The sequence below is a fragment of the Neopelma chrysocephalum genome, unplaced genomic scaffold (genome assembly GCF_003984885.1).
Source record: "Neopelma chrysocephalum unplaced genomic scaffold, ASM398488v2 Primary Assembly neopelma1_142, whole genome shotgun sequence".
NCBI lineage: Eukaryota > Metazoa > Chordata > Aves > Passeriformes > Pipridae > Neopelma > Neopelma chrysocephalum.
The window spans coordinates 2,207,102-2,225,963 of record NW_020897804.1 but is presented as its reverse complement, the minus strand read 5'-3'; the positions used below and the strand labels follow the sequence as shown (position 1 = coordinate 2,225,963).

The 18,862-nt window shown below is 40.3% G+C and overlaps 1 protein-coding gene across 5 annotated transcripts in view; it reads right to left on the bottom strand.

Moving 5' to 3' along the window:
- Window positions 1–18,862, bottom strand: part of CTBP1 (C-terminal binding protein 1) — a 243,836-nt gene that overhangs the window by 140,191 nt on the left and 84,783 nt on the right. The window contains exon 1 of one of the 5 annotated variants that reach the window (XM_027699946.1): window positions 15,399–15,449. The exons of the other annotated variants lie outside the window; for them this stretch is intronic. Coding sequence (XP_027555747.1) covers window positions 15,399–15,405 — 7 coding nt within the window. The 5' untranslated portion in view covers window positions 15,406–15,449. Of the gene's footprint in view, window positions 1–15,398; window positions 15,450–18,862 lie in introns of those variants that run through there. 5 annotated transcript variants of the gene reach the window in all.

Sequence of the window (18,862 nt, the reverse complement as noted above, 5' to 3'; positions counted from 1 at the left end):
CCTTATCTCCAGATGTTAAAACCGAGTTAATCTCTCAGCAGAAATGCACAGATTGCTGCCCTTGTACCATGTGCACCATACCCCAAACAAGCCTCACTGATCCTACGTGATCACCAACCAGAGCAAACAAAGCACTGCAGGGCAGCAGAAACTGGAGGTGCACGTGGGCCACAAGAAATACTCCTCACTAATAAACCCGGAATATTTGACAGAAAAACATTATGTCCCATTATGTCCCCTGGTCTGGGTACTTTGCAGTTTGTTTCCTCACAATGCTGTTCAAAGGGCTGATCCATCCTTTCCCCAACTGCTCTCACAAATACATCCTGTCCCATACTAAATTCTGTGTACTCAAGATGTGCTACACTTCATCTACTAGAGCATCCAATGGAGCATCCATCTGCTCTGTTCCCACTTTGATCCAGCTCCCACCTGGCTGGCACAGCCCAAAGTCTTATGGCAGAAGATGGGTATGGCAACCTGGGGCTCAGCTGGGAGCTTTCCATTGAGAGCCTGCCAACATTTCCTTGAATCCACCCTTCCCACTACGCTCTCCCATACCCACAGCAACTGTGAAATCACTATTAATTATGCCCGTTTGCCTGACCCACTTATCTTGGAATAGAAGTATCTGGGATGGGCTAAAAACAGAAAAAAAAAGAGGAGGGAAGCTGCTCATTTTGCTTCCCGGACAAGTCCTTTTAGAAAAGCCAACTCTGTTCTGATTTTCTCCACTATTTTTCTCTTTCTTTCCTTTCTTCTTCAACTTCTCTTCTGTATCTTCCTTTTGTTTCTCTCTGCAAGAAGAGGAATCGGGTTAGGAAAGAAGAACGATGGAGAACGCTGATCTAAATTGCTTCACATCTTCAAAATGTGGAGACAAAATGATGGGGCGTGGGAAGGGAATGAAGCCCTGTAGGTTTTCTTTTCCAGATGACTTTCTTTTTCCTTCTGGCTCATGAAGGAGATATGAGAGAATAAGAACTGCTGGAGATTTTGGCAAATATTGAAAAACGAGAACATGCAACTACAACTATTTGGAGAATAAGAAGCAAACGCTAAAGAAAAATAAACCCCACAAATACAGACTATAGTCTCTTTCCAGTGGGAAAAGGCTTTATTCTGAATCAAATGAGCTTATTTTTCACATTAATTCAACCGTGGATTTCAGATAAAATCACAAATACCTGTGTCAAATACAGTGATGCACACCAGCTTAGACACATCAGAAAACATTCTTTTATTATAAGAGAGAAAACATGCAGTTCTGTTTCCTGAAAGGTGACAAGGAACCAGAGAGAAATAAAAGCATGACCTTAATATTGTAATGAACAATGTTAAATTCTTGTCTACACATTTGGAGGCACCACCATGCACTTTTTGTTTACGCTGATTTTTTGCAAAGAAAATAGTACAGGTTAAAACTGACTCCGGTTCTGTACACTGTTGTGTGGAACAAGGTTAAATTCTGGCTCGGAAGAAAGGAACCTCATAACAAAAATAGAGTACATGAACATGGTTGGGATCTGAAACACGGGTTTTGTTCCCAGAGAGCTTTTTCCAGGTACCCAAGCAGAAGGCACGGTGCTAGAGCTGCCAGCAGAGATCCAAGTTTCCCTATGAAATGGCTCACGCACCCTTCCACAAACCAACATAGGAATGAGAACTGCAAACCCACCAACACTGAACACAAGCACAGAAAGTGAGTATTTATTTAAAAATAAGCTCTTCTGGGGGCATCCTTTCATGATTTTGTTTTCTTACTTGTGACCTTTGGGAAGGAAGGATGCTTTCAAAACCTCAGTCACTGTTTGTGTCTGCAGAAGTGATACCATCCATGCTATAAACCTATTACAAGCACCTGACTATTTGCCTTCACCCATCAAATGCACCAGTGAAAACATTTTCTGTTTGTTTTTAACTCACTTAAAATGGAGGTATCTTTCACAGAGAGAAAAGTTTTTCAGAGGAACAAGGTTTGCACTTTGTGATGTTTTCAGAAAGACCTAAGAAATAATATAAAATAACAACTATTTCTGCCTCCTGCCAGGCTTGTTAGAGTATTTTAAAACAGCTTTCTAAAATAGACCAAGTTTTTTTTCCCGAACAGATTTGCCACCAGGGAACCAAATCCTATCCTTATAAGGGTACAACAAAACAAAAGTCCTGAAAAAAGTACAAAATCTAGTCCATTTTTTAACTCAGGAAACAGGAAGACTAAGATAAAACAAAGTTTAAAATCAGTTTCTTCAGAATTAGCAATACTCAGATGCTTAACAAACTAATGTTCCCAAAGATCACCCTCCGGTCCTTCACCCCAAATCATTCCTCCCTATCCAGTGAGATCTTAACCCACTAAAGCTACAAAGCTAAAGCAGAGACTTTGTATCTACAGGCAGTATTCTGGTTTTACCCACTGAAATATTTGATACCCACAGACATGGTTACTGTTACCATTAAAGAATTGAAACTGTTACAGCAAGGGAGAAATTATTTAAACAACTTTGGCTACATGCACCAATCCCGAATCTGTATAAAACCCCAATACACACAAAAAGAAAAGAAAAGCCCTTAGCATTACACATTGGAGAAAGATCTTAAGAACAATGGACCTTAAAATAGTTTACAAGAATCTAAAATAATGTCTGAGCTAAGCTAACTCAGAAATCAAACTATTTGAAAAGAAAATCAATGTCAGGATTAATGTTTCAGTGCTCTCCAAGGCAGGGTAAAATGCAGAAAAAAAAACTGGAAAAGCCAAGGTTTTCTTTTCCCCCTATCTTACCAAATTTTTGCTGTGGACCGTATTCTATTTAAGAAGTTGCGTGAGAAGCAAATTGCTCCGAAGCTGAACTGAACCTCACCCAAGGTTAACTGAACACCAAGCACAGGCCACACTTCCTCTGAGTTCTTTGTATAAAAACAAAATATTACCAAAATACGCAGAAACAAAGGACACTGCTACAGCAGCTCGTACAGGCACGGAACGCTTCTGGTATCTGCAGCATTCAAAGTCTGTGTAAGTAAACTTTAGAGGATCTTGACAGAAGTTATTTTCATCCTCTTTGTCATTACCCGACACTACGAGTTGAGTCGTATAAAAGATTTAACTGTGGCACATACAAAAGCAGCGGCACACCAGTGAGCACTTCATTAATTAAAAGCCAGAAAAGGAAGTTTGCTAAACGAAGCAAATGTTCTTATCACTCCTATCTATATTCATTAAAACTGACAGGAAACCAAATATCACCATCTGTCTACTTGCAATAAAGACACTAAAAACAGCTCCGGGGTAGAAGAATAATATAAAGTATAAAACTGCAGTTTTTCAAGTTTCAGTTTTAAATGGACAAGAGAGAAACTGATGTCAGACAAGGGAGAATGAAGGATGACAAGGAGCTGGTACATGAGACTGGAAAAAGTAATTAAATGTTTCAGAATATAAACTGAAGCCCCTTTGAAACCTCAGAAAACAAACGACAAACCCAAGTTTGCACTGTGTTTTTCATACAGACAAACGGGTCTGGAAAAAGCTAAGTGCTGCAATGGCACTCATTTGCCTATTTAGAAATAACTGCTACCAAAAACATTCAGAAAACTATATTATGCAACATAAGCTGCAAAGCTTTAATGGTCAAGCAAGTCCCAGGGAACACTTCTGCGGTTTCATTACGTCCTGATGCACTCTCTTCAGACTTACAAGAGATCTTTTTTTTTTAATTATTCCTATATTTGGATTTTGCTTGCAAATCAGCAACTCGTTATAAAAGTTGAATAAGTTCTGATGAAAGAAGTATGGCAGAGGTACTAACTTAGCTCAGAAAAAAATACCAGAGCTCACACCAGCAGTTGCGGAGGTCAACCGAAGGTCACTGATTTAAGGTACTTTCCAGCAGTTGTACAGTTCCTACCTTCTAGTAATCACCCTTCTTTTGCACTGCAGGGGAAAGGAACAAAAAAACAAATAGATGGTAATAAGATATTTAATGACAGAAATGAAAATAAACTACTGCTCACACTCTCCAGAGCACAGCTCCGTGTCGTTAATTCTGCACCATTCCCCAGCTGCATTTTTACATAGCAATGAAAAGCGCTTCCAGTTCCTCTCGATGCTGCATAAAATATTAGCTCTATAGTCACAGTTTTTTAAGACTAAATAAGGTTAAAGTAATTTAAGGCTGAGAAAACAGAAAAAGAAAATCCATTGTGAAGAGTGCCACCCGGCTCCCAGCCCCCCGCGGCGCCGAGGTACCGGAGCACATATGGTGTGGAGCAGATCTCTGGGATACCTACAGGAAGCACAAATGGGGTTAGGAGAGGAGGAGCAAGGCAGCTAAAGACTAAATCGAACACTTATTGATTTTTATTATTACGTTCCTCCAGAATGGTACTTTCTTTTTTTTTTTTTTAATTTTTTAGTTTAATTTTCTGTCCCAAGAACAGCAATCCATACCTCGAGAAAGGCTCTCATTAATATTCTATGAGAATGCTTTTTTAGCCTCAATACAATTACAAGCACAGCAATTATTATTCTTCTGTTAATACTTTAACAATACTAACAGACCTATTAACAGCTCAGCACAAGCATGAGGCGTTTGAGAAACAGAAGTGTAGGGCTATTTCTGTTTGCTAAAGAAACCACAACAAAATTACAGAAGTTAAATAAAGCCTGAGTGTAAAAAGTTACTGTAAATTGGAGTGCAAATGTGCCATCAGATTCCTCCTTGATCCTGAAGAACTTCCTTCTGAAAGTCCTCAATTTATAAGGCTATAGGAAAAACAAATATTTTTAAGTGAATGTTAAAATTCAAGAGTAAATTCTCTTTTATGTTAAATATATAACGGCACATTCTTTATTTGTGAGTGACAATGAAATCATTGGGATGCTTAGAAAGGATTTTGGAGAGCTGTTCAGCAAACGTGGAGATAAGTAAAAGGAGAGAAAGTGCAAAACCATCCATAAAAAAGTCCTGTGTGTGCTGTAAAAATGCATCCAGGCTGAAGCTGGAGAATGTTTATTCTAAGGTGGTTATAAGGCATCTAAAATGCAAAAGAAACATTGCTGCAATGGGAGGGCAAAAGACAAAGTGTTGACATGTTACCTTTATAAACCTTTCCATAAAAAGCTGCATAGTAAGGGCAACAGCATAATCCAGATTATTAGATTTTGGAAAAATTTATTTTATGTACACCTCGTTAGAGATCCTATTTTCCTACAGAGAGTAGTAACTATGGAAGTTGCATTTAATTTTATTTACTAATAGGAAGCATACAAAGACTCAGGTTCTTCAGAAGCATGAATAATCAGTGGAAAAGGTGACATTCTTTGGCAAAGAGGGAGAGCACAATTCACTCCTGTACTCCTCTTGTCCACAGCTGCCCCAGTAAAAAGAAGGTATAAATCAGAGCACCTTCCACAGCACATATCGAAGAAAACCAGCCCCAGACTCCAGGCTCCTTGGATTTGAGAATGCCAGGCTGGAAAAAGCCTTTTGGGGAACTGAGAAAGGATCAATTTCCTATAATCCTCTTAAAAAGGTAAATGAAGCTCAATCCTGAAACTCCCAGTGTTTATGTCCCTCCCATTCCCATATTGTGAAGCTGCTTCTGCACTGTGCCCCTTTAATTACAGGAAACTTTGTTCTAATATCATATGCACACAATACTACCAATATTATTAATTTATGTTTATTTATATACATATATATGAAAATACCAACTTACTAAAGACTGGCTTGAATTATTTTATCTTGTACCTACCTTATGAGCTGATAAACCTCCTTTGCCTGGTCTTTACCCACAGATGAAGCTGTCCTTTCTGTAAGGTACCACAAAGCACCCACTTTCTCTGGTTGTCCTAAACCCCTTTGTTGCTCATAGGATTATGTACACTGTGTTAAAATTCAAGATGGCTTTTGCCCTTTTGTACTCAAATGCATCCTCTTCTCTTCATCCTGATACACACAATAAACCCTGAATTTGTCAGGTTTGATGCCAGCTTGCAGCATGACTTATTTTGGTGAGCAGTTTGCTGTAACACCTCCTCATCCACTGCAACACCTCCTCACCGGTATTATTCTTGAATTCACTTTAGACAGTCAATAACAGTTTTCCACACACCTTTGTAAAAGCTCCCTAAAAAAAAAATCTACTTTTTAAGAAGTGAATGCTAAAGTGACAATGTCCCAGTCACAACGCCTTCGTGTCTGCTATTTAAAGTACAGCACCATTACCTCTGCATGCCACTGATGGAAGTGCTCATCATGCTTCTGCTCTACAGCATCAAAAAAACCTGACCCAAAACCAAGGCCATCCTAAGTGTACCTTTTAATCCACACTTAAGACAAAATAATTTATTACTATTTACAGTGCTCTAAGTTGCTATTTAGATGGTCTTGGTAGTAATGACTGCAGCAAGCTGGAACTTGCTGGTTCCCCATAAAACAGAACCCAGGGTAGCACTAAAAATAAAACCTGGGTGTCTTGAAGCCTGGGAAAAATACGGTGATGCTACAAGGGAGTCAGTGCAGACCTGCAGAACATACTTCCTACACAGACAACACTTCTTACTCACTAATTTGAATGGTCAGATATTTACAGACAGAGAACAATCTTGAGTTTCTAAAGGTTTCTTTGACACTCCCTTTACTCACGTTCCCCTTTCCCATGTGTTTCTTCTCCCACACTTCATTTGTCTGCTCTCTACCATCTTGCCTTGAACTAGGCTCAGGCCAACTATTTCTCCACCTGGTTGTGCCCTACTCTTCCCTGTGCCCAAATGATGTGACACAAGTGAAGGATAAAAACCTGCCAGAGCAAGGTCTCAGTGAGCTCCGTTGCAGCAGTGTATCATCTCTCAGGTAACAAGCCAACCCTTTCCTGCCATTTCTTTATACTATGCAGTAATTATAGCTCCTTTTTCACTTGTTTTACCAGTCTACAGCATTATTTCTCTTTATTTTACATACCATCCATTACTTTTCAGGGTTTTTTCCTTTTTTATCCTCTTATCGCTAGCACAGCCCTTAAGAGAAAGCCAAGGCTGTTAAATATCACACACCTGTCATTTCAGCATTATGTTTAGGAAGCAGATTCTGAAAATCCTGATACCACCATAAAACTGGGAAACTAAGAAATCTCACCTTGGATTCTAACACTTTATCACTGTTCTTGTACGCTTCCCTAGATACCTGCTGCTGATCACCATCAGAGACAGGATATTGAATTAGATGTGCTTGATCTGAACCAGAATGGCTGTTCTTACAGATTTATTACTAAAACAAGTGCTTCTGCCAGACCCAAGAAAATCAGCAAGAAATAAAGCTACAGACTAATGTATTTTACTACAAGTAGCTTTGGTGTGCAGAAGTCACCCATTTTTTGCCTCGGTTTATTAGACAACTATGCAAAGAGGGCTAATCATGGTGAAGATCAATACACTTGTAAAGTACACAGATCTTTTCTCTGATATTGGTAGGAAACATTAGGTATATGAAATTCAGCCCAAAAATATTTTTCACCTTCTGAGAAATATGGGTGAAAATGCTTTGAACATGATTTCGTTAAGAGGATCTTCCTTATTAGCATAAGAAAGAAAAACTATTTGTTGGAAAACATGCACCATATAAGGTATTCCATGTTGTTTTTCAGTGGTATTTTCCCAGAGACACCAAGAATGGTTTGGTTTTGTGGCTTGGGCGGGGTGGGGGAGAAGGTTGTTGATGTTTTGGGAAAAGGTACCAAAGCTCGCTTTGCTTGCTTGCTCTTGGATCCTCAGCTACAGCAAGAAGTGGCCGCTGGCAGAGCTAATTTCAAAAGCCAGCTGCAGGAGAAGCGGTCATTATTTGATCCAGTAAGTATCTAGAATTCAAAAACTTCTTTAAAAATTAAAAAAAAAAATAAAATAAAAAAATGTTCCGAAGAAATAGCAGAAGGTTTCCTCAATGGCAAAGTCCTATTGGCCAAACCGTTCCAACCATACACCCACCCTTGGGTTTCAGGCCCAAGTAAAACTACATTCCCCGCCAGTCTTATCTTGCCAAATTCAGAGCAGGAGGAAAACACTCAGAGGATCTGCATCCAGAGGGTTCCACCACAGGCAGAGCACGGGCACACGCAGCAGCACTCCCAGGAGCCGCTCCACAGTTGGTTTTTATTAAGGAATGCACACGCCTCTGTGCTCCAGTCAGAAGTATTCGGGGGCTCTAGCACATGAACAATAACTCAATAACCACATTTCCTTCCCTGTATCATAAAATAAACACAGTCTCCGAGATAGACTCTATGGATTTATGTCCTTTCAAAAGAATTTAGTAATTGGAGGGGAAAAAAATAAAACCACAAGTAAAGTGCACGGTTCAAAATGTGCAGTAAATAGCTTTGAAAGCAATGTTCTCATCTGGGAGTATTGCAACAGATGTTTATCATGAGCTACTGCAACAGTTAATCTAACTCTGAGCCAGATTAACTCTTTGCCATTGGAAACAAGCCTTTTTTCCACAGGCAGCCTACAGAAAACAAGGGGATGTGCCAGAACTGCTGACAACAAGCAGTTAACTGAACGATGGGGGAAGAAAAAAAAAAAAGCCATAAAGCCCAACCAAATAAACTGATATCTGGCCCAAAAGACTCAGATGAACAGGTGTATGTGTGGGTGGGAGTGCAGCAAAAAAAATAAAGAAAAACATTTAAACAAAGCCTCCACTGACATTCTGGTCACTGAAGTGGGTACACACAAAATGAGGCAAGCAACATTTCTGAACAATTCAGAAAATAATGGATTTTTTTTTTTGTTGGAGAGGATAGGAAATATGATTATTGATCTTGGTTTTCAAACTGTGGTACCAATACAACACAGTAACAACTCAGAGGTTATTCTATTTCAAGATATTCTGAGTAAGAATGAAAACAGGAAGGTACAAAACTACTTATGCAATCTGGTATTTACTCCTTAAAGATACAAATGCAAATCACAATTTAAAGCATCGTTATTTAAAGCTGAAATTACCATTTCTTACTGCGTGCAAGTCAGATCCCTGTTCACAACATTTTCTAAAGGCAAGTGAAGGGCTAGTAAGTCCTGCCAAGAGCCATTCCTCTGCTCCTAATTTCACAGGCACCTAATTCTGGAAAATCCTTGAGGATATATGCATCCTGTGAAAAGAGGAAGCAGTCCATCCCCTTTTATCATCCAAAAGAGATCAAGCAGGAGAGATAAGTGCACCATGTTCTCACCTGAGCATCACCTATGGAACCCCCATCCCTGGGGCCACACAGCACCATGGCTGCACCAGGATCCATGTAAAACTGCTGGGAAGCAGAGCTGGTTTGAGGATTTACAGCCCTGCACAGCTTGCAAGGCTACACACAACTTTCAAGCAAAGTCCAAACCTTCCCCTTCGTATTCCCAGCTCCAGTAACATGAGAATAAGAGTTGCAAATTTTGGAAACTTTGGTTCTAAACTTCCTTCCCTACTGAAGAAAATCTCAGTTTGTTGGTTATTTGAGGTTTTTTTAAACAGAGAGGAAAACAAATGCCAATCTGTCGAGTGTAAAGACAATCTAAAGAGATTCTGTTTTTCTAATTATTCAGCAGAACAATAAACGAATAAAAAGCTCTAGGAAGTCCTTTCCATTCTGCAGTATTTTTGCTGGTAATGCACAACAAGTCTCTTTCTTGGTATTACTCCTAATCCACAAAAGCAAGAGCAAACATTATCAATCCTTTCATATTTGGTTAAGAGATTGATGTTATTTATTAAAAAAAAACTTCATAAATATTCCTACAATTCTAAAAAAAACAATGACCACAGAGCCATGTGCCAGCAGTCTCTACTCAGCCCTTGGCCCTTCCAGGCCATTGGAACAGCCACCCATCAGTCTGTTGACTAAAATACAATCATTTGCAGCTTGTTTTGGTTTTTTCCCCCCATATATCAAAAGTTGTAAGCACCAAGAGGAAGGTTTTGTTTTCTAAATCTTTAGTATTCTAGAGAAATATACTGACATTGCATTCTGCAGGTCTTGCCAAGAACGTCTTTTGTGTTCACAGCTTCAGTGTTGATGATAAATTTTGAATGTTAACAGTACAAAGTATGATTTAAATCAAAGCCTAAATCATAAATGTAAAAGTAATTTAAACTAGTGAACTGGAAAGCCTGATTTAAATAATTTCATTTTGCCAATATAGTTCTCCTAAGGACCTATTTGCTTTCAATGGTTGTTAGTTCTCACTGAGCAGGTAAACAAACTACATGCATCTATTTACATGATTATGAAGCTTAATATATTCTAGATATTTTATTTTTACATTTTATTAAGTAGACAATTTACTAGGCAATTATTTTTTTAACTATGATTCCTAAGTGCTTCAGAAATATTTAATAAGTCCTAAAGCACATTTTATGATTATGATTATCCCCATTTTATAGAAGGATAACCCAAAGAAGAGACAATTAACTAGTTTGGAATCTCTCCTTCACCAGATTAAACTAGCTCTAAGATAACATGATTGACCTCCACTATAACAACTACCTGTTGCACATAATTTTCACTCTGATCTAGCAACTGTAACAATAATTTGCAAATATTAGTAAGAGAACAATTAGAAGCAAAGCCTCAGGTGGCAGCAGCAGAAGGCTGGACTAAATATCTATAGAAGAACAAGGAGGTTTTGCTGGATGGTTTCACCAAGATGTAACACTTGGTACTACTTTTACTTTATCTTCTAAAATGTGGATGTAAAGGTAACACAGAGCACAGTCTGCTGATAGTCTTCACAACACCACAGCTTGCTACATGAATAACCTCAACTATTTTGCCCTGAATGATGGCAAAAACAGCAGTGAGCATTTAGATCGCTCCCACCGCCCAACCAAACCATAAACCATCCCGCCAGGCTTTCCAAGTTGTACAACCTCTGGTTTGAGTACTCATTTCTTAACATTGGGCCTCAAAATCTCCAGGATGTTGTGCCAACAGCACTCACTGTGAATGTTTCAGAACAATTTCCACATACTGAATGTTGCCCATCCCGACGGGCCAGGCTGGGACCTTACACTTGCACAGTTTCTGCCCTGAGGGGCAGTGCCAAATCTGAAAGATTCACTAGTCAAGATAGGCAAGGTATAGAAAGTGGGAGAAGTGGTACAGAATTATTTTTAATGTTTTTCCACAGTCTCTCATCATTGTGCCCATTTCTCATTGGCATGAAAAGCCACTTGTGCCCCAAGTTGTCCCATGATGGAAAACTCCATCTTTTGTAAAGCACCTCCTGCTCTTTCCCCCCAAGCCAGTCCTTACCAAGGAGGAGCATCAGTGTCTCTCAGGCTACTTTATCCTCCTGTGAATTTGCCTTTCCCGTGATGCTTACAAAAATGTTAGCAGTCAGACATTAATGACCATCTCTGAGCTTAGCCAGGAGGGGCAAGAGGAGCCCTGCACCATGTGCTGGAGGAAAATAAAACAGTAAAAGACACAGTGGTCCATGATGAGACAAATCTGATAGGTGTAACCATATAAAATGCCTGAAACCCTCAGGTAAGGGGGTGGCCACCAAGAGGCACGTGGAGGAGGAGAATTTCGAGGAGACAAACCAGCACTTTGATGCTGCAAGGTCCAACTGGATTCACCCACCTCATTGCAAGTCCTCATCTGCAGCTTCAGAATAGAGAGGGCTATTCCCTCCAAAATCCATTGTAATGGTGTGTGCCAGACCCTAAATCCCACCCCACCAGCACACCACACATGCTACCCTTTTTGCCTACAGGGGAGCACAAGAATTAAGGGGATGAGCAAAGACTGTGAGGAGCGAGAACGAGACGAGCCAGTTGCAGGTCAGGGACCTTGGTGCGCCTCAGCAAGTCGCCCTGCTAAAGTGAAACCAAAAGGTTTTACACTTAAAACCATCTGCATTTCCTGCACAAGTTCCTCACCCAGACCTATCAAGTAAATCCTTACACTGCCATGGTTGTCCATCCACCACACAGTCCATGCTGCCCTGTCATGATGCTCCAGACACGGCACTGCTGGTTTGGGAAGTGAGCGGGCTCCGATGGGAACGCCGGCCCCGAAAGGCAGATGTTGTGTAAATTCATATTTCATAAACACAGCTAATTGTGACAAGAGTGCCATAAAAATCCTTGTACCGCTTAAATTATTTCTCCACTTAGAGCGACTCCACCACTACAAAGCATCACACATTGCACTTTATACACAACTGGCAGCGCTCAGTGATGACATTACGGCTCTGTTAAATAACAGATATAAAAATCACAGATCTTTAAAAACTACAGATTAATTTTTCTGCCGTCATTCAACATAACCATTTAAAAACAAACACGCCGTGCAATTGTCATTAAAAGTTTTCCAATCTAGCGCTGCATGTGTTTAAGTATGAAAATGATACTTTTGAAATAAACATTGCTGCTATCAGGGGAAAGTGCTACCATAAGTCACACTGCTATTAGAGAGAAACTATGACTGTAAAGACTCAATAATCCCTCACACTTCACCAAGGAAATATTCTCTCCATTCTCTCACCCAACAAGGTCACAGTAAAGGAAAACAAACAAACAAACAAACAAAAACCAGCAATAAAACAACTAGATGACACCCACTAAAACTCTGGTTCTTTAATTCAGACACATAGGTAGATAAAATAGGACATTCAGAGATTTTTTTCTAATAAATGTATGACTGATGGATATTACTGATCCTTAACCTTCAGTAACCTATGTTTAGCAAATTCATTTTATCCATGTGAATCTTCCCCTGTATACTGGAGTCTAACTGTTATCCAACTCATATAATTACAAAAAAATATAAGCCTAAAAAAATCAACTAACTGAGTTTTACTTTTTCTAGCCTGACTTTTTTTATGTTTGATTATTTAGAAAAATATTTATTAAGAGTTTATTATCTATTTATACTTGGAAGAGATTATTTTTTAATAACACGCATCTCCTTCAGGTTAAAGTCTACGCTTACCAACATTTCCTAATTTAAGCACAAGACTAAGAAACAACAAGGATTTCTTCGGTTCTGTGGTGGGGTCACAGGTAACCTGGCACCAGGGAAACAATCCAGTGCTGTGCCAAAGGGAAAGCAAAGCCTTCATCTGCTCTCCCTCACCTGCCTGGGTGAGAAAACAAGCAGGAGGTGTGGAGGGTAATTCAGTTCTGCAGTACCCACGTCATCTTTCATATTTCTGTTACCGCCACAAGCAGGCAACGCCTGCCAGCCTGGCTGCAGTTTGTTTACACACTATTAGAAACCAGAATTTGCTATTTAGGCTAAAGAAGTCTTGGTCGGTATCAGCCAGGCACAGACCTTATTTTGTCTGTTTTCTCAGGATGCTCTGAAGAAGTTTATGTAACGTGTGAAAATTATGCGTGCCATTATGTAATGGAACCAAAACACAATAAAATCTACGCAAGGGTATTTCTACTTTTAAACAGCAGTGACTGAACTGCAGCTGGCTTCATTTTAAAAGTACAGATAGCTTGTATAAATAGCAATTATTTCATAATAAAAAATACTTTACAGATAGCTATTTAAATTTCTCATACTCAAGCATTCACAATCATTTCATTATAACACACTGATAAATTCAATTTAAACTCCCCAGGTATCTATTATTTTAGACGATCTAAGTGATTTGGGTAGACAATCACAAAGCTGCAGGTATGCAGTTTTTCTGACAAATCACTGCTGGTGCAACAGGTGCCCTCTCTATTCATCATTATTTTTCAGAAAAAGGATCCCACTGCCATGGTCCCTGTCGGTCCTCAGGATGCCTGTGCACCCACGGATGAGGACACATGACCCTGTGACAGAGCAGCTCATCCAGCCGCTTCCCACAGCCCAGAGGCACAGGGGCTGCTCCTGCTTGGTAGGGCCACACTGGAATTCTTCCATCGCTCCACAGGAAAACCTTTATTGATTCTTACGGCTTCAAGCTAGCAACAAAAAAACCAAAATTTTTAGGCCTAGCAACAGACCTGGCCCCACGAGCATCCTTCTGCCTCTGTGATGCACAGCAAGGGGTTAAGAGCATCGTGAGCAAACACAGGTGTACATCACACTGACTCACTGACAGAACCCCTGATTTTAACCCAAATTCTGCATAAGGCACCTTAAAGGTTCAGTGGCAAGTTTATTCCAAAGAAGCATTCAGGCACTGATTTTTAAATGGCCATAATGAGTTACTTCTATCCAAAATTTCCACTTTTCATGTATGTCACAGAAATCGTTGTGCAAATATACTACAATTTCCAGTACTATCTCCAGCTGGGGATGCTCACAGTGTATTTAAATTTCCAGGTAACTACCAGATGGCACAAAAAGCACAGAACCCGATCCTAACTGCAGCCTTAGGCAGTGAAAAATGCCACAGAGAAAAGTTGCAAAATCTGCCAGCAGATTTCTCTGTCTGAAAACGTACCTCCATCAGAAATAACTTTTGCCATGAAAACCACCAGGAAGCTCAGAAGTTAAAGTGTTTTCATATGATGTTAAATATACATAAGAAATATAATAAATATAGTTGATTGTAAAACACCTCATGAAAAAGAGATACGTTGCAAAATAACAGATCTAAATTTGTCCCTGAACCACAAAACAGATTTGCAAGGCAAGATAAAAATGGAGAGTATTTAACTTCATATTTGTTATTTTTAAACTCAAACCAAACAAAGTATGTTCTGATAACAGCACATCATCACGTCGACTTCCAATTACCCAAAGGGGGAAGCAGTCATTTAATATTTAGCAAATCCACAGAAACAACTTATGGGAAGGATCCCGGGTTTTTCCCCAGGGATCTGACGACAGTTCCCCAGCCGATTGATTCCCTTTCATTTTCCGCAATTCAACACGCGCAAACCTCCGATTTTCAAACCGGACACACCCGCAGCGCCAACTCCGCGCTCCCCAAGTTCATCCCAGCGCATCGCCCCGTCCCTGCGCGGTCCCACCGGGCTGGAACCACCACAACCGACCCGGGACGCGCGGGGGCATCTCCTCGACGTCCCCGGCGCTCCTGGCCCGGCAAACTCTCGGTGCTCCCCCCGCACAAAGAGCCGCATCCCCCGAGCAGCCCCGCACCATGGGGGGAGCGGGCAGGATGCGACCGCTTCCCTTCGCTTCCCTGCCCACCCCCGGCGCTCCCCGGCAATCCCCGGCGCTGCGCTGCGCGCTGGCGCAGCCGGGGGCGCGGTATAAAAATAATTATTAAAATTTAAAAAAATAAATAAAATAAAATAAAAATAAAAATCAAGCGATGGGGGCACGGCACGGGAGGGGGGGCGGTCCGCGCAGGCATCCATTCATCCATCCATCCATCCATCCGTCCGTACGTACATCCCTCGATCGATCCATCCATCCATCCCTACACCCACCTTGCATCCCGCCGGCTCCGCACCGGGATCCGCCGCCGCCGCCGCCGCCGCACACACGGGGCAGGCGGGTGGACCAATGGGGGCGGGGAGCGCCCCGCCCGCAGCCAATGGCGGCCGCCCGGCACCGCCCCCCGGCCAATGGCGGCGCGGCTCGTGACGCGGCGGCGGGGGCGGGGAGCGCCGGCTCGGCCCGCTCCGTGACCGCCCCCCTCTTAATTCCTTTCCTCCCTTTTTCCTCCCTTCTTCCTCTGTTTTTTCCTCCCCCTCCCCTTTTTTTACCCACCCTTTTCCTTTTATTTTTCCCCTTCTTACTTTTTTTCTTTTTTCTTTTTTTTCCCCTTCCTTTTTTCTTTGCCCTTCCCCCCCACCCCCCCACCCCTTCTTATTTCCCTCAATCCTTCTTATTTTGGACAGGGCCTTTTCCCAGATTTTTTTATGTAGCCGCCCCCACCAACATATATTAATTATACAGACCAAAAACTTGGGGAGCCCCCCAGGGAACTTACTCTGCTCCATGTGAAAGGATGCCCCTTCCTAAATCAAGACCCAGACACACCAGAGAGCGCCCAAGACCAATGAAACACATTTCAGAGAATCCAGAAAGATGACGGGATGTAAACCACTAAAAGTCTACTCCAGCCAAAATCTGAGCTCAGAACAGTGCCTGCTCAGCCACTGGTTTTGACAACACGACTCATAAGCTCCGTGCGTGACTTGAAGAAGCTTCCAGGGTGCAGAACCAGCCTTTAAAAATACCAAAAATGAAACCAGCAGATGTTTTCAACCACACGACTCCACTCCAACACGCAAAGCTTTACGCTGTATCACTGCTGAGGAGTTATTGGCAAAGTAAACTTTCTTATTAAATCAAACAGTTTTGGATATAAATACCTGCTTTACTTAAATATGTATAAATATATATAAATATATGTCTCTGTATGGAACACGTCGTCTTTTTTTTAATTCAAATTCATTAACATTCATTCTTAAACATAAACTTCTCAATCAGCAAAACTCATGACTGCTGAATATTACAGCAGAGAACTATCAACTGTAAAAGAGGGGATAAAAAACTCAAGAACTTGCTTTTGTTTTTCCAGTCTAGTGACCCCGCTAATTCCTAAGTTTCCAGCGAACTAAAATAGTGACAAAGACTGCGCCTCCCATTTCTGATGTTGTGCTCCTTCTGACCTCACCCCCAGCATTTAAAATCACTACATTGTATTTGCTCAAAACTCTTCCCTGAACAGGCCACATTATGAATTTGTTCACAGTGTTTGGCTCCTACAGGGTAACACACACCACGAAGTGATAAACCAGATATCAACCCAAGTCTTGATGCTAATTTACAGGAAAAAGCTTTTCTTTTGCAGATCAAGGAAGGTTTATTTCTAAGGTGCCCCAAGAGCCAAGAACACTGTGGTGCTCCGAACTGCTGACAGGCAACCAATAACTGTGACAAATTATACATTCATGGCATCTGCAACAATCGATAAACTGACTCACCAAATTAATAAAATATAGATCACAAAGCATACATTTTTATTAAAGAATAATTTCATGATAACCAAGTAATGTGGATGCTTCCAAGCATAAGATTAAATTACATGCTGAGCAAATCTGGCATTTTGTGATAAACTGCGAAAATAGTCTTTGTAACAGCAACTGAGGAAGAACATTGCTGACATAGTCTATAAACATGTTTTATAAAGCATAACCGAAAATAACCAAAAAAAACAAAACACAAGAATAAACAAAAAAAAATTCCAAACCCTGCACATTGAAGTGGTGGCTAGAGAATTCACTACCATATTTGTAATAATTATCTTCTAGACTTCTCCTTGCTTTGTAATTTATTCCTTCAAAGATGATGCTGATTTTGGCATTAAAAGTAATAAAAACAGATTACCTACATAGGAAAATATTTACACCAAATTAATTCATTAACTAGTCAGACTTCAGCAGTCATTACTGGAGTGCACAAAGATTTCTAGTACCTTTAGGATGCCGGAATATGCACTTAAATGAACAAAGCAAGTGTCTTACCTGGTAGACTGACTCTGCTTATCAAAATGTTGTGCCTGCTGAATAACTTTGAGTATTAGGTACTTGCTTGAACTTAGGATCACAATAAATCCCATTGAACTTGAAGGTCTGAGCCTTTAAACGTGGTAAAGCGTTTTTCCCGCATGGATATTTTCCACTACTGAGAAATGCAGCGAGAAGAGCTTTTCCAACCTCCTGTAAAGCTGTTGGAGAAGCCCTTCCTTCCTCAGGGAGGAAGATGGAGCATCTCTTACTGCAAAGGTTTTACTGGGAAGAACACACTTAGGCACGTCCTCAGTCTCCACTGTCTGTGTTAGGTTATTTCCACACAGCTTTGAATCATGTCCTAAATGAAAAATTTAAAATACTGAGATCCTGTTTATTAAAGTTTACAATTATTAGTTCCTGAAACTCCACAGTACTCTGTCTCTGCAGGCTAATTGTGCCATACCAACTGCTTTAGACGGCTGTCCTAAAATTAGTTTTAATCCTCTATAATGCCAGATACGTGGTGCTTTCAGGGAGTCTTCACACGATTGATGTCTTGCCAAATCTTCCAAATATTTCTTTTCTAGAAAAACATCCAGCATTTCCTGGAAGCATACTTTCATACTTGCAGTGAGTATTTTACATCTATAATGTTTAGTCACTTCCTCGGCTTCCATGGATTTCCTAGCTAAACAAATGATATGTGGTGTTTCCCATCCTTCTTTCTAGCTAATAAATAATGGAATCTTAATTCTGAACTGCTGTCATGAAACAAAAATCAAATAGAGCCTAAGTGATATAAACCAATATTTGTTTATACTAGATCCATTATTAATTTAATTCCTTTCTTAAACAAACGACATTTAATAATACATTAAACACATAAACAGGAACATATTCGAAGTTATAATTCCATCAGCTCTTCTCATGACATCCATCTTCTCAAAGGCCATATCCACATTTCAATCTAATAATTTATAGAACATTGTTAAGTTAATAAACAGACAGTTCCTTAAAAGGCTTACTACTCTAGATAAGCTGCTGCCTTCCCTAACTATGGCAACGCAGATCAGTTAAAATTTAAAAATCTGTTTTCTGGCATATTATTAGCAACTGGAAATTTATTATAACATGTTATTTTCCTTCTGAATGAATATATTTTGGAAAACATACCCACAATATCCCCACTTACAAATCACCATTTATTTAAATATTTTACAAGTGTTCTGCACAGTGATCACTTCATTTACTAAGAAAATACCCACATTGCTACGAGTCTTTTCAGTCCCAAAAACATGCCTACAGACAGCAGCAATGCATATTTTAGAGAAGCAGCAAACAGGACCAGCTTCAGAATTACACCCACTACCCTCCACATGAGGCGAGAGCGTTTTCTCTTGCCATAAATTACCACTCCCTCCTATCAGCAA